The sequence below is a fragment of the Gossypium raimondii genome, chromosome 7 (genome assembly GCF_025698545.1).
Source record: "Gossypium raimondii isolate GPD5lz chromosome 7, ASM2569854v1, whole genome shotgun sequence".
NCBI lineage: Eukaryota > Viridiplantae > Streptophyta > Magnoliopsida > Malvales > Malvaceae > Gossypium > Gossypium raimondii.
The window spans coordinates 16075136-16087421 of record NC_068571.1 but is presented as its reverse complement, the minus strand read 5'-3'; the positions used below and the strand labels follow the sequence as shown (position 1 = coordinate 16087421).

General features: G+C 36.0%; 1 protein-coding gene across 1 annotated transcript; it reads left to right on the top strand.

Annotated features, from left to right (window-relative positions):
- The first annotated feature begins 2819 nt into the window (after positions 1–2819).
- Positions 2820–12142, top strand: LOC105800671 (uncharacterized). The gene is made up of 13 exons (XM_012631933.2): positions 2820–3257; positions 3806–4979; positions 6369–6587; positions 6682–6908; positions 7306–7380; positions 7610–7681; positions 7776–7874; positions 8018–8089; positions 8174–8288; positions 9294–9362; positions 9519–9888; positions 10076–10196; positions 10796–12142. The coding sequence occupies exons 1-13, from the start codon at positions 3120–3122 to the stop codon at positions 11768–11770; spliced, it is 3726 nt and encodes a 1241-aa protein (XP_012487387.1). The 5' UTR covers positions 2820–3119; the 3' UTR covers positions 11771–12142.
- Positions 12143–12286: the final 144 nt, after the last annotated feature.

Sequence of the window (12286 nt, the reverse complement as noted above, 5' to 3'; positions counted from 1 at the left end):
TTGACTTCCTAATTTTGGTATAATTACCCTTTAACTACTTCTACTTTTGACTTTTGACCCAAAACAACGATCACAGCTCGTCAGGCCCATTAGCGAACCCGAGCTCGCCAGGCCTTAAACTCCTAGGCGTTATTCTGGGATGTTACATGAGAAGTATTCGAAGTATCGTTTGTCTAGAGTATAATAAACCCCTCAACACGTCTAATATAGTTTTCGATGGGGTTTTTTCCCTTTTTTCACAAAAGCACGAGTGATTAAGGCTACCTAAAGAGGCACTTAGGTGATTTATAAAGTAGAGAGACCAAAACTTCAATTGGAGACGATACCGACTCGTAGAGGGGTTCACCAACTCCAAATGGATAATACTTAAAAGACTTCTCTAGAACGAGTTGAAAATCCATTAAAAAAAGAATCAAGAGAGAAAACAACGGAATACTTAAATCAAACACTCTACATCACCCTTTTCTTGTCTTTGCAAGTAAATCGTTCCCTCTTTTTTCTGTGTTGTCCAAAGCTAACTTCATACCAAGAGAATTGTTCTCTAATTGTTTTTCTATAATCCCTTAAATTTTGTCTTTAAATATGCTTCAAAATATAACCCTAATGCTACGCTTTATTAGAGTATTATTTTTGTGTGTATATTTTAATATATAAGTTAGCAATAAACTATTTCAGTTGGTAATATATACTCAGCCTTATCACTTATTTTTAGCAAAGAGAAATTTTTTTGCTTATTTTTAAGAAGTTTTATTTTTTACAAGAGTTTTTACTCCCCTTTTCAATTTAAAGTTTAAATTTGTACTGACTATTCGTTATTTCATGTCTAACTATTGTAATACTTATGTAATAGATAAATTTTTCCTCATATTATTACACTAGTAACCAAACGACACATAAAAGTTACGCGTTATGTTGCACCGCTCCTAATGATAAAAGGTTCCTGCTAGAGAAGGAGAAATACAACATGATTTTCCCTCTTTTGGTTTGGTTCATTGGAACAATTGAGTTATTTTCTCACTCAACTTTTCGTTTTGTACTTGCTATGCAAAGAGAATTGCAAGTTTAGGGATAAATTTTAATTTTATATTTAAACTTTGATACGATGTGTAATTTGATATATGAACATTGATTTGATGTAATTATACACGTGAAACTTTTATTGTAGTTTAAAAACATACATGGAACTTTAATTTTGAATCAATAGTATACATTTAAATAAATACATCAATTTATTTTATAATAAATAAATAAATTAATTATTTGTGTATGCAATATGTAAAATTAAAATAATGCTATATTAATAATAGTGTTAGTAGTTTATGAAATTGAATAAAAATTTAATGTAAAAATTGCATAAAATTAAAGTTATTGTATAGTATTGCACATTAAATCAAAATTTACGTGTAATTTTGAGATTTATCCCTATAATTTATAGTCATGTACGAAGAACACTTTAATGAATCACAAGACACCATGAATGAAAAAATTATTAATAATTTTAAATTTTATAATTAATTTATACTAGAAATCCTATCGATGCACATGCGTGTGGAAATCACAAATATATAACACAAATGTATAAAAATTAAAAGAATAAAAATATTAAAATAAAGTTTTAGTTGAGAGGTAAATTAAAAGTTTTACTTGGGTAATTGGTTCGGGTTCAAATTTTACCATATGTATATTTTTATTTTTTAAATAAAAAGACTAAAAGTACCCTCGAATAATATAACTTATTTTAATTACGAAAAACATTTCCGTAATTTTCTTAATTGAGTTAGTGACTCGGTTGAGGGTGACACCAACTCAGTAAAACATTTAATAAATAGTACTAGAAATCTTATCACATGTGCATGCATGTGGAAACTACACATATAGAAAACCATGTTTGTTTAAATTATTTATCACTGTGTTATCATCAATATTAAGTTGGTGTGGAGTTAGCTTGTGACACCAACTCAATCAAATACATTATTAATTTTAGAAATCCTATCACACGTGTATGCATGTGAAAACCACAAATATAGAACACAAATGTGTGTTTAAAAGTATTTTGAGTTAGTTATTTTCGATTTCGCTTTGTCTATTGTTAGAAAGACGTTGCTAGAAGATAAATTTGGAAAAACTCATGTAAGGACCACTTGGTCTTAAGGCTACTGATGACCTTTTTTTTATAAAAAAAGTATTTATCATATATACAATTTGATGGAAGTAATAAAATATTAATAATAAAATAAAAATATTAAAACAAAAAGGTTTTACTAATATAATTGGATGTATACTCAAATCACATTTTATGTTTTTTTAAATAAAATACTTAATGCATTTATTAAAAATTGAAAAACTAAACAATGCTTTAAAGCCCTTCATCTCATGCAGGATATCAACTTAAGAAAATGTTTTCTATATAATTAAATTGTCTTTGAATAATATAATTTATTTTAACTATAAAAAAGTATTTTGTAATTTCTTTAATTGAATTTAATCAGTTGATGATACAAATTCAAGAAAAATGAAAAATAATTCTGCATTTTAATATGATTGACGCATTAAATACAAACTTATAATAATATAAATTGCTATTAGAATTTTAAGTTAAGTTATCAGAATATCACTATCCGTAAAGGAACCAGTTGGCACTGATCAAATTGGCTGGCAAATGGCCATCCAAAACCAAAATTACTCGTGCAGTCAGCAATACAACACAAACGACGTCGCTTGCAACCCAAGCCAATCCTCGTGTCGAAACGTGGGCCTGGATTAGGCCTTTAGCTTTTAATATTTTTTCTTCTTCTTATTATTATTTTAAAATTTTTATTATTGTTTCTCCTCCGGTGCACTGCACAAACAGCCATCAACGAAGGGAAGAAATATAGATAAAAAGGAAAAACAAAAAAAAGGAGGCCACTCTCTTTCGTTGGTCTCTGGCATCGCCTTTTGAAGTTTGGTGTTTAATGTTTCAAGTGAGGAACTGGATGGTCTATGGTTATTGATCCATTTCCCGTCTGATTCTGATTTCGTTTTTGTTCCATGTTTTCGTGGATTTGAATACAAATTGAAATTCAAATCCCAGCTTGGTGGTCGCTGCATAAATATTCGGGTTGACTGGAAATTGAAGAATGGCGGCGCAAAACCAGACCGATCTGTTCGATGCTTATTTTAGGAAAGCGGATTTGGACGGCGACGGCCAGATCAGTGGAGCCGAGGCTGTTGCATTTTTCCAAGGCTCCAATTTGCCCAAACACGTTCTCGCTCAGGTCATTTCCCTCTTTGTTTTCACATTTCTCCTACATATTGACAACTTACCTTTCTTCTTTGGTGGCTCCGAGGCATAGATCAGTTTTGATTTTTTTTTTCATTCCGCCAATTTTACAATGTTTCTCTTTAGTTAGGGTTAGCTGCTATTGGTTATTGAAAATGTTGGACTATATCAGATTTGGCTCTAATGGATCGGCTAACTGCCAGTGGATTCTTTTTGGAGTTTTTCCCCCGATTCAGTCGTTCATATTTGTTGCTTTCGGATGTTGGCAAATATCTGACGATTGAGAGAAAAGGGTGACGGAAAACACATAATTGACATAGGGTTTACACTAATCTTAACAACCCAATCTGATTTCAATTCGCAAATGTTATTGATTTTGTTTTTCTTTTAACTGTCGGATTTTTAAAAATCTGAAACACGCAGGGGTTTGGAGATTTTTTTGGAGAATTCTTGTTTCTGCTTTACTTAGGGAGCTCTTAGTATGCAGAAACATAGCTTTTGTTGGAGTTTCTTGACTGTTTATTTTTCTTCTGATCCGTGCAGGTGTGGATGTATGCTGACCAGAAGAAACTCGGTTATCTTGGTAGACAAGAATTTTATAATGCCCTTAAACTCGTAACTGTGGCACAAAGTAAGCGAGAACTGACACCAGATATTGTCAAAGCTGCACTGTATGGCCATGCTTCTGCTAAGATTCCTGCTCCCCAGATAAACATTGCAGCCACACCCGCAGCTCAGCCTAAGGTAGCTACAGTTCCTTCACAGGCCAGTGGCAATGCATCTGTACCATCCCAAAATTTTGGCCTCAAAGGGGCACCTGGCCTTGGCAATGTCGGTGTGAATCAGCAGTATGTACAACCGCTACAAAGTCAGGTTGCAAGGCCATCTCAAACCATGCCTCCCAGCACTGCATCACAAACCCAAGTAGCACTTCCTGCGGAAGGCATGCTGAGGGGTAGTAACATGGTGGCTCCTTCTCGTCTTCCAACATCAAACTCCTCAACTAATTGGCAAAGTGGAAGTGGATTCCCAACCGGTGTCAGTAACCAAGTTCATAACCGAAGTGGTAGTCCTTCTACAAGCCAAGGATTTGGGCTTACAGCTTCGGCGTTGACATCTTCTATGCAACCGAGACCACAAGCAACTCCTGGGCAGATATCCTCTACTGCTCCAAACCCGAAAGATTCATCCATACCATCCAGCCAGTCAGGAGCAGACAATCCCAAGGCATTGGTTGTTTCAGGAAATGGGTTTGCCTCTGACTCTCTTTTTGGTGATGTCTTCTCAGCAACTTCATTGCAATCAAAGCAAATTTCTTTGGCAACCACGTCGTCTGCAACTAGCTCCACTGTTTCAACGTCTGTTCCAGCTTCTGGGTCCCATCCTCCTGCTAAGTCAAGCCCAGCTGAGCCTTTGCAGGGTACACTTTCTCAACAATCTGTGGGTGGCCAGTATCACCCAGGTCATCCAACAGGAAGACAGTACCAGCAGGTTGCAGTTCAAAGCAATGCTGCACCTGGTTCATCTGGGTTTCCTACTGGACCTGGGAACTTGGCTTCTGGTCAGTCAACTCAGACTCAACCCCCATGGCCAAAGATGACTCAATCTGATATACAGAAGTATACAAAAGTATTTGTACAAGTTGACGCTGATAGAGATGGAAAAATTACTGGTGATCAGGCTCGCAATCTGTTCTTAAGCTGGAGGCTTCCAAGAGGTAGGCTATAAGTGATCGTCAGCTTTTGGTTTATATCTGCTAGCTCAGTTGCATTGGTTAAGTTCCTTTTGTTTTCGCAATCTTATGGTGATAATGCAATAGATCATGTGGAGTCTGCATGGGCATAACTGGCAGATCATTAATATTGTATTTTGTTTTTTAGATATTTCTTTTTAACAGCTATTCACAAATCTTTTTAACTACCTACTTATAAGTCTAAAGATGAGATTCTTTTTTATTATTTTAACTGATCAGTTGATATCACTTCTTTCAAGGCTCCATCTACACAAGTACCTCTATTCTTGTTACTGCTATCTGAGTTTATTTAGAGTGAATATCTTCTTGTGGAATCATGAAACATAAAACTTTTAGCATCTTGAAAAACTTATGGTTGGTATTAATGGCCAAAATAAACAAAAATCCTTGATGAAACAGAAATTTAGTAAAAATGAAAAATGAAATCATGATATTGAGATCAATGGAAAACAAGAGTTCATTTTGAAGTGATAGGGCCCAAGCCAATAGGTCAGAGAAGTAGAGTTTGTGCGTAAAGTTTTCTTTGTTTCTTTTGGAACTTTCAGAATGAGTAAAGAAATATTAAAAATTGCTTTGCAGTAATTCTTAAATGCATGATAGGCAGGTAGGGTTGTTGTAAAATGATGAATTCTACTATTGATTGATGAAATGTTAATCAATCATTCTTATTTGGAGCCATTAATTTTAAATGTTCAGGCCACTGTATTCAATAAGTATAGTGTTAATTGTTGAGGTTATATGTAATTTTAAGGAGAGAAAAGGAAGAAAAATTAAAAAGAAGGCCAAAGTAAGATTTTGGGAAACAAAATTGAAAATTAAGATTTGTTTTCTGTTCAAAGACCTTTGTTCTCTCTTTCATTACCAGTTTTAGTTAATGGATTTATTATATTCTCTTTCTGTGTGTATGTGTTCTTTTTCCTTCTGGTTTGCCTTCTCCCTCATTCGAAAGATAAGCCAGTTTCTTTGGTTTACATCAATCAATTTGATTACTGGAGGTGTTATTGATGTAAGGACTTGTTTGATAAATCATTGAGAACATCGATCTTAAATGATTTTTATTCTTTTCATATGCTTTGGCTTACTCAGTTTGGAAACCATTTTAACAAAATATTTTCAGTAAAATTTGTTTAAAAATTCATATAGTAGAAACCAAATTAGTTCATTTTTAGTACATTAACCTTTTTCTCCCTTCTTTTCACTTTATTTATTTTTTCTCTTATGAGCACTTACACCTCTTTTTTAGAATCTTATACATTGCTTACATTCAGAAATATTTTTGTGTTTCTTTTGAAAGGAAATTTGTGCCACTTTATGACATGATGGTCATTCTGATATTACTTATTGGTGTTTCAGAGGTCTTGAAGCAGGTGTGGGACCTATCTGATCGAGATAATGACAGCATGCTTTCTTTGAGAGAGTTTTGTACTGCACTTTATTTAATGGAACGCTATAGAGAAGGCCGCCCTCTTCCTTCTGTGCTCCCAAGTACCATCATATCTGATGAAACTCTACTGTCCACCTCAGGTCATCCACCAGCTTCATACGGAAATGTAGCTTGGAGGCCTTCTCCTGGTATTCTTTCCCTATTGTGTCATATTTTTTCTGTATTTTGCTTTTCCATGTTTTCTTCATGGATCATCTCCTTTTACGAGAACATCTGCAATAGGTTTCCAGCAACCACAAGCTAGTAGTGCTCCGCGACCACCTTTACCTTCTGCTAGGGGAAGACCGCCAAGGCCAGGGCCAGGTCCTCAGACTGATGCACAGCCGCTGCCCACTCAGCAAAAGTCCAAGGTTCCAGTTCTGGAAAAGAACCTTGTAGATCAACTTAGCCAAGAGGAGCGAGATGCTCTTAACTCAAAGTTCAAAGAGGCAACAGAAGCAAATAAAAAGGCATTTCCTCTTTTTCTCCGTTACTTGCTATGTTCAAGTGGCTAATAATTTATTGAAACGCCCACCCCCAACCCTTTCCCATTTTTGATTCGTTTGTATTTAATTGCCTTGAAATTTCTTTATATTTTAATTCTTTTTTCCTCAATCAATGCTATAAATTTGATCTCAGGTTTAGGGCTGTCCTGCACTTAGTTGGTTAGTACATCTCTTATTGTTAACTATTCTTGAGAGGTGGCTGAAGTAACTCTGTCTAGGAAATTTCTTGTGAAATGTGATACAGAATAAACTGTTCTAATTTAATTTCTTTTGAGGATCTATTTTCTCCGAAATGCCTGGTATTATCTTCTCTAGAAATTTGTTCAAGTCAGCCTCAATTTTTTTTTCCCTTCTTCTGAAGGTTGAAGAGCTGGAAAAGGAGATACAAGATTCAAGAGCAAAGACTGAATTCTTCCGTGCTAAGATGCAGGAACTTGTGAGTATGCTTCTTTTGTCTGTACATCTTTCAACTATAATTGACCTCTTTGGGATTACACAAACCCTAATCTACTAGAATGCTAGTTTGCTAAAGATGTAAGAATGCCTTAGGCGGGAATCATCTTTGAACTATATTATTGCTAAATGCATATGTTTCTTTTTGGTGTATTTGATGTTGCATCTTCAGACTACTGATTTGTTGCCCTTTTGTTGCCACTTGGAAATAGATTTTATATAAAAGCAGATGTGACAATCGACTTAATGAGATTACTGAAAGAGCCTCTGCTGACAAACGAGAGGTACTGTGCTTTTTCTTTTCAATGTTCCACAATTCAATTCTACTTTCCATGTGGTTTTTTTGCTATTGGGTGGTTGAATTATTCTGTATTCCAGGTTGAAGGGTTGTCAAAGAAGTATGAAGAGAAATACAGGTTGTCTGGAGATGTAGCCTCTAGGTTAACCATTGAGGAGTCCACATTTCGTGATATTCAGGTATTTAGGAATGTCCTATGCTTTGAGTAATAGCTAATGGTTGATTGGCTTGATAGCCATGCTTGAGTTTCCTTGTGCTGAAAATTTTCGTGTGCTTTGTTTCTATTTGAAGTTTCTGATAAATTGACTTCAATCACTTGCAGGAGAAAAAAATGGAATTGTATCAGGCAATTGTCAAATTAGAACAAGGAGACAATAAGGATGGTGCTCTCCAGGTATTATCTAATTGTAATTAACTAGATTTGGTCATGGAAACTGAAACTTGTATGTAAGAGCATGGTTTCTGTTGGCTTGTGCAGGATCGCGCTAATCATATACAATCAAGTCTGGAGGAATTAGTGAAATCTGTTAATGAGCGTTGCAAACAATATGGATTACGTGCTAAACCGACTTCACTTGTTGAGCTTCCATTTGGTATTATTTCCTCTTCATATATGTTTGTTATATTATTATATGATGTCTGGGCTTATTTGGTTGAGCAATGTACTTCCTGGATATTCTATGATGTTCCTGCCAAGGGACTTCTTTGTCAGAAATTATATCTGCAGTACCAGTACCTCTTTTTCCCTATCTTTTGGAGATGAACACTAGAAATGATGGTATTTTGTCCAAATCGGGATGATTCCTGTAGATGATAAGGTATGGCCACATAGGATGCAAATTGAGGGGATGCAAATTGTTGCAAAGGGTAAAAGGCTGAAGTGAGATAAAAAAGAACAAAGTTAGAAAGGTTGAATGCATATCAAGGGATTCAAATGTTAAGATTGATGTATAGGAAAACTAGGAAGGATTATAATAGAAATGAGGATATTTGTCTTTAAGTTAGAATGATTCCTGTAGAAGATAAGGTATGGCCACATAGAATGCATATCTTAGAAGGATGGAGAAAACTGGCAATGAACAGGGTAAAAGGTTGAACTGGAATTGATAAATAAATACATAAAAGACATGGTTGGAGGTTAATAATGATATGAATAGACCTTGAAGACACTGTGGTGGTTGATTAGAATGATTTATGGAGGAGGAATCGTGTACTCAAATGTAAATATTTCTATGTCTTGGTTCTTTTAGCCGATCCCAACTATATTGGGAATAATACTTGTTGGTTTAGTTTGTGGCTTGTTCTGTTCTGTTTATGCTACCATTCTTAATCTCCTCAAGAAGTATTATGTGATACTAATATAATCATGTCACTTTTTATTTGCCTTTTAATTTGCGTTCAGCTGACTATGCTTGCAAGTCCCCCCTCTTTTCCTTTTTCATATTGTAAATTTAAGATATCTAGAGAGCTTTAGTTGATTTTGGTTTCTAAATCAGGCTGTGTTTTTTTTAAACAATTCATTATGCAACTAAACTCATGTTTATTTTTTATAAACACATACCTAAAAGATTTTTCACTTTATTGTCAACTTTTCTTAGGCTGGCAACCTGGAATCCAAGAAGGCACAGCTGATTGGGATGAAGATTGGGACAAGTTTGAAGATGAAGGTATGTGCCTGTAGGGCTTTTCCTTTGATGTCCAGCCTAGCGTTTGGTGAACCACATTCAAGAATGATTTGGCATGCCCTTTACATAAAATTTGATATGGTGCTTTCTTCTGAATACGCCGTATACTATTCTGATGAATCATACTTCTCCTTCTAGGATTCACGTTTGTAAAGGAGCTCACACTTGATGTTCAAAATGTCATAGCCCCTCCAAAACCAAAATCTTCATTAGTTCAAAAGGAGACAGCTGCTGATGCTGACTCAGACAAGGTTCCAGATACAAGTGAAAGGATACCTGAGAAAGACTTTGCAGTTGACCACAGTGAGGATGGCGTGGCAAAAAGTTCATCTGGAAATCCTGCTGTTACAACAGATACGCAATCTCAAGAATTCCAGGATTCCCATGTGACGAGTAGTGGTGGTGAAGGTTCTCCCCATGCTCAGAAGGCGAGTGGTCCTTATGAATCTCCACGTGCCAAAAAAACTGGTGATAATGATAGCTCAGCTCTCGCTAAAGAGTCTAGAAGGTATGTTGTTTAGTTTGCAATATTATGTAGTTCTCCAGCAACCATTCCTCTTGCATCTAATTTCTGCAAGCAGTGAACCTACACATGGTTGTGCGGTAGGGATTTGTTTTCTTTTTCCTTTTTTCTTTCTTAAGTCTTTGATGTTTAGCTTAAGGTGTCTTGACTGACTGGTGATTTACCTCTACAGTGATCAGGGTGGTGCCGAATCTTTATTTTCTGAGGACAAGGGTTTTGATGAACCTAGCTGGGGAAAATTTGATTCTCAGCATACAGATGCAATTTGGGGCTTTGACAGTGAACGTGGCACGGTAAGCAGATTTTGTCTTTCAGCACTCATTCAGATTAAACTGCATGTTGTTTTCTCTCTCAAGTCAAATCAAGAGAATGAAACCTATTTCTCTATTTGGCTTGGGTTTTCTTGGTCATTTATTTGTTTCAGTTCTACTGCCAATGAAAAAGAATTATGTTTCAGTTATCATGATTTTTCTTTCTTTTGGTTTTTTGGCTGAGGCTGAGTAGTGCCAACATTTTCTAGTTTAATATCTCAGGACCATTTAGTGTCGAATTAGTTTATCAAAGGAAACCATGTATTGTTTTCTCTCTTGGATGCCAGCTTCTTTTGCTCGTCTTGATTTCAATATTTTTCTTGATGGATGTTTGTTTCTTGATGCCCCTTTTGGGAACTTGGATTTGAAAATTTTGGATTTCATTTATTATGTAAATGGTAATAATGAAATGCATATATTATAGACAAATTAGTTGAGATTCAATCTAATATATATTAGAAAAGTATAAAAAACATGGATTTGCCATTAAAGTCCTAATTCCCAAACACTACCCGAAACGATTGATTTGTCAGAATTTTATTGAGAATCACAAATTGGTCTAAAGAGAACTTTTCTTGCAGGAGATGGATCCTGAGAGGCATGATGATAACTCTATATTTGGTCTTGGCGGCTTCAACATAAAGCCCATAAAAACGCAGTCACAGTCTGAAAACTTATTCCCTGGGAAAGGTCCATTGTTTGCAGATTCTGTTCCAAGCACCCCTGCCTACGCAGGTGACATGTTCCAAGGGAAGAGCTCATCTGTTTTTGGGGAATCTGTTCCAAGCACCCCTGCTTATGCAGATAACATGTTCCAGGGGAAGGGCTCATCTGTTTTTGCAGATTCTGTTCCAAGCACTCCGGCCTATGCAGATAGCATGTTTAAGGGGAAGAGTTCGTCCTTGTTTGCAGATTCTGTTCCAAGCACTCCTGCCTATGCAGATAACTTGTTTAAGGGTCAGGGTTCATCCATATTTGGAGATTCTGTTCCAAGCACTCCTGCCTATGCAGATAACTTGTTCAAGGGGAAGGGTTCGTCCATATTTGCAGATTCTGTTCCAAGCACTCCTGCCTATGCAGATAACATGTTCAAGGGGAAGAGCTCATCTATTTTTGCAGATTCTGTTCCAAGCACCCCTGCTTATCATTATGGGAGCTCCCAACAGGGTTTTGGTGAAGGATCAGATGGTTACTCGTTTGACAGCTTCTCTAGGTCCGATTCATTCAACATGCAAGATGGTGGATTGTTTCAATCCCGCACATTTGACAGGTTTGATTCCATGCGCAGCTCAACAGACTTTGATCAGGGTTATGGGTTCCCCCCATTGAGGTTTGATTCATTTAATGCAAGTGATCAACCTGAGAGTGGGCTAAACAAATCTCCAAGACATTCGCTAACGAGGTTTGATTCTATGCGAAGCACTACAGGGTTTGATCATGGTCACGAGTTCTCATCGTTCGATGATGCTGATCCATTTGGGTCAACGGGGCCATTTAGGACATCACTGGAGAGTCAGACACCAAGGAGAGATGCCAATAAATGGAGTGCGTTTTAGATATAAAAGTATATAATATAATATAAATTGGATTAAATGGACTAATGGGGTTGTGGTTATCATGTTAAGCCTTGTAGGTGAAGAAGATTTTGGTCATTTGTGTGGCGGCTTTGATTCTTTTATTAGTATAAATAGCGACTGGAATGGAGTGGTTGTGGCAGTGTCTTTATTGTTTTTTTTCTTTTCTGCAACTTTATACCGTTGTTCGTTTTGTCTTTTCTTTGAACTGGTTGTTTTTAGTTGTAGAAGCTTCAATCATCCTTGTTCATGGACAGGTCTGGACTCACGAAATGTTGTTGTTTCAAAATAGTTGGTAATAATCATTGTACGTGATATCGAACGTAAAATTTGTATAAACTCATTTCTCATGCACTCCGTTTTTTTGTTATGGTTTCTGGTTTCCTTTTTTAGTATATATTTGTATTAGCTGAATGTTTGTCTTCCTGATGGCATGGAGTAGAGGATGATTTTGTGCTAATGGTGTTAGGTTTGATAGCACAAAAGATCTCCTGTGGC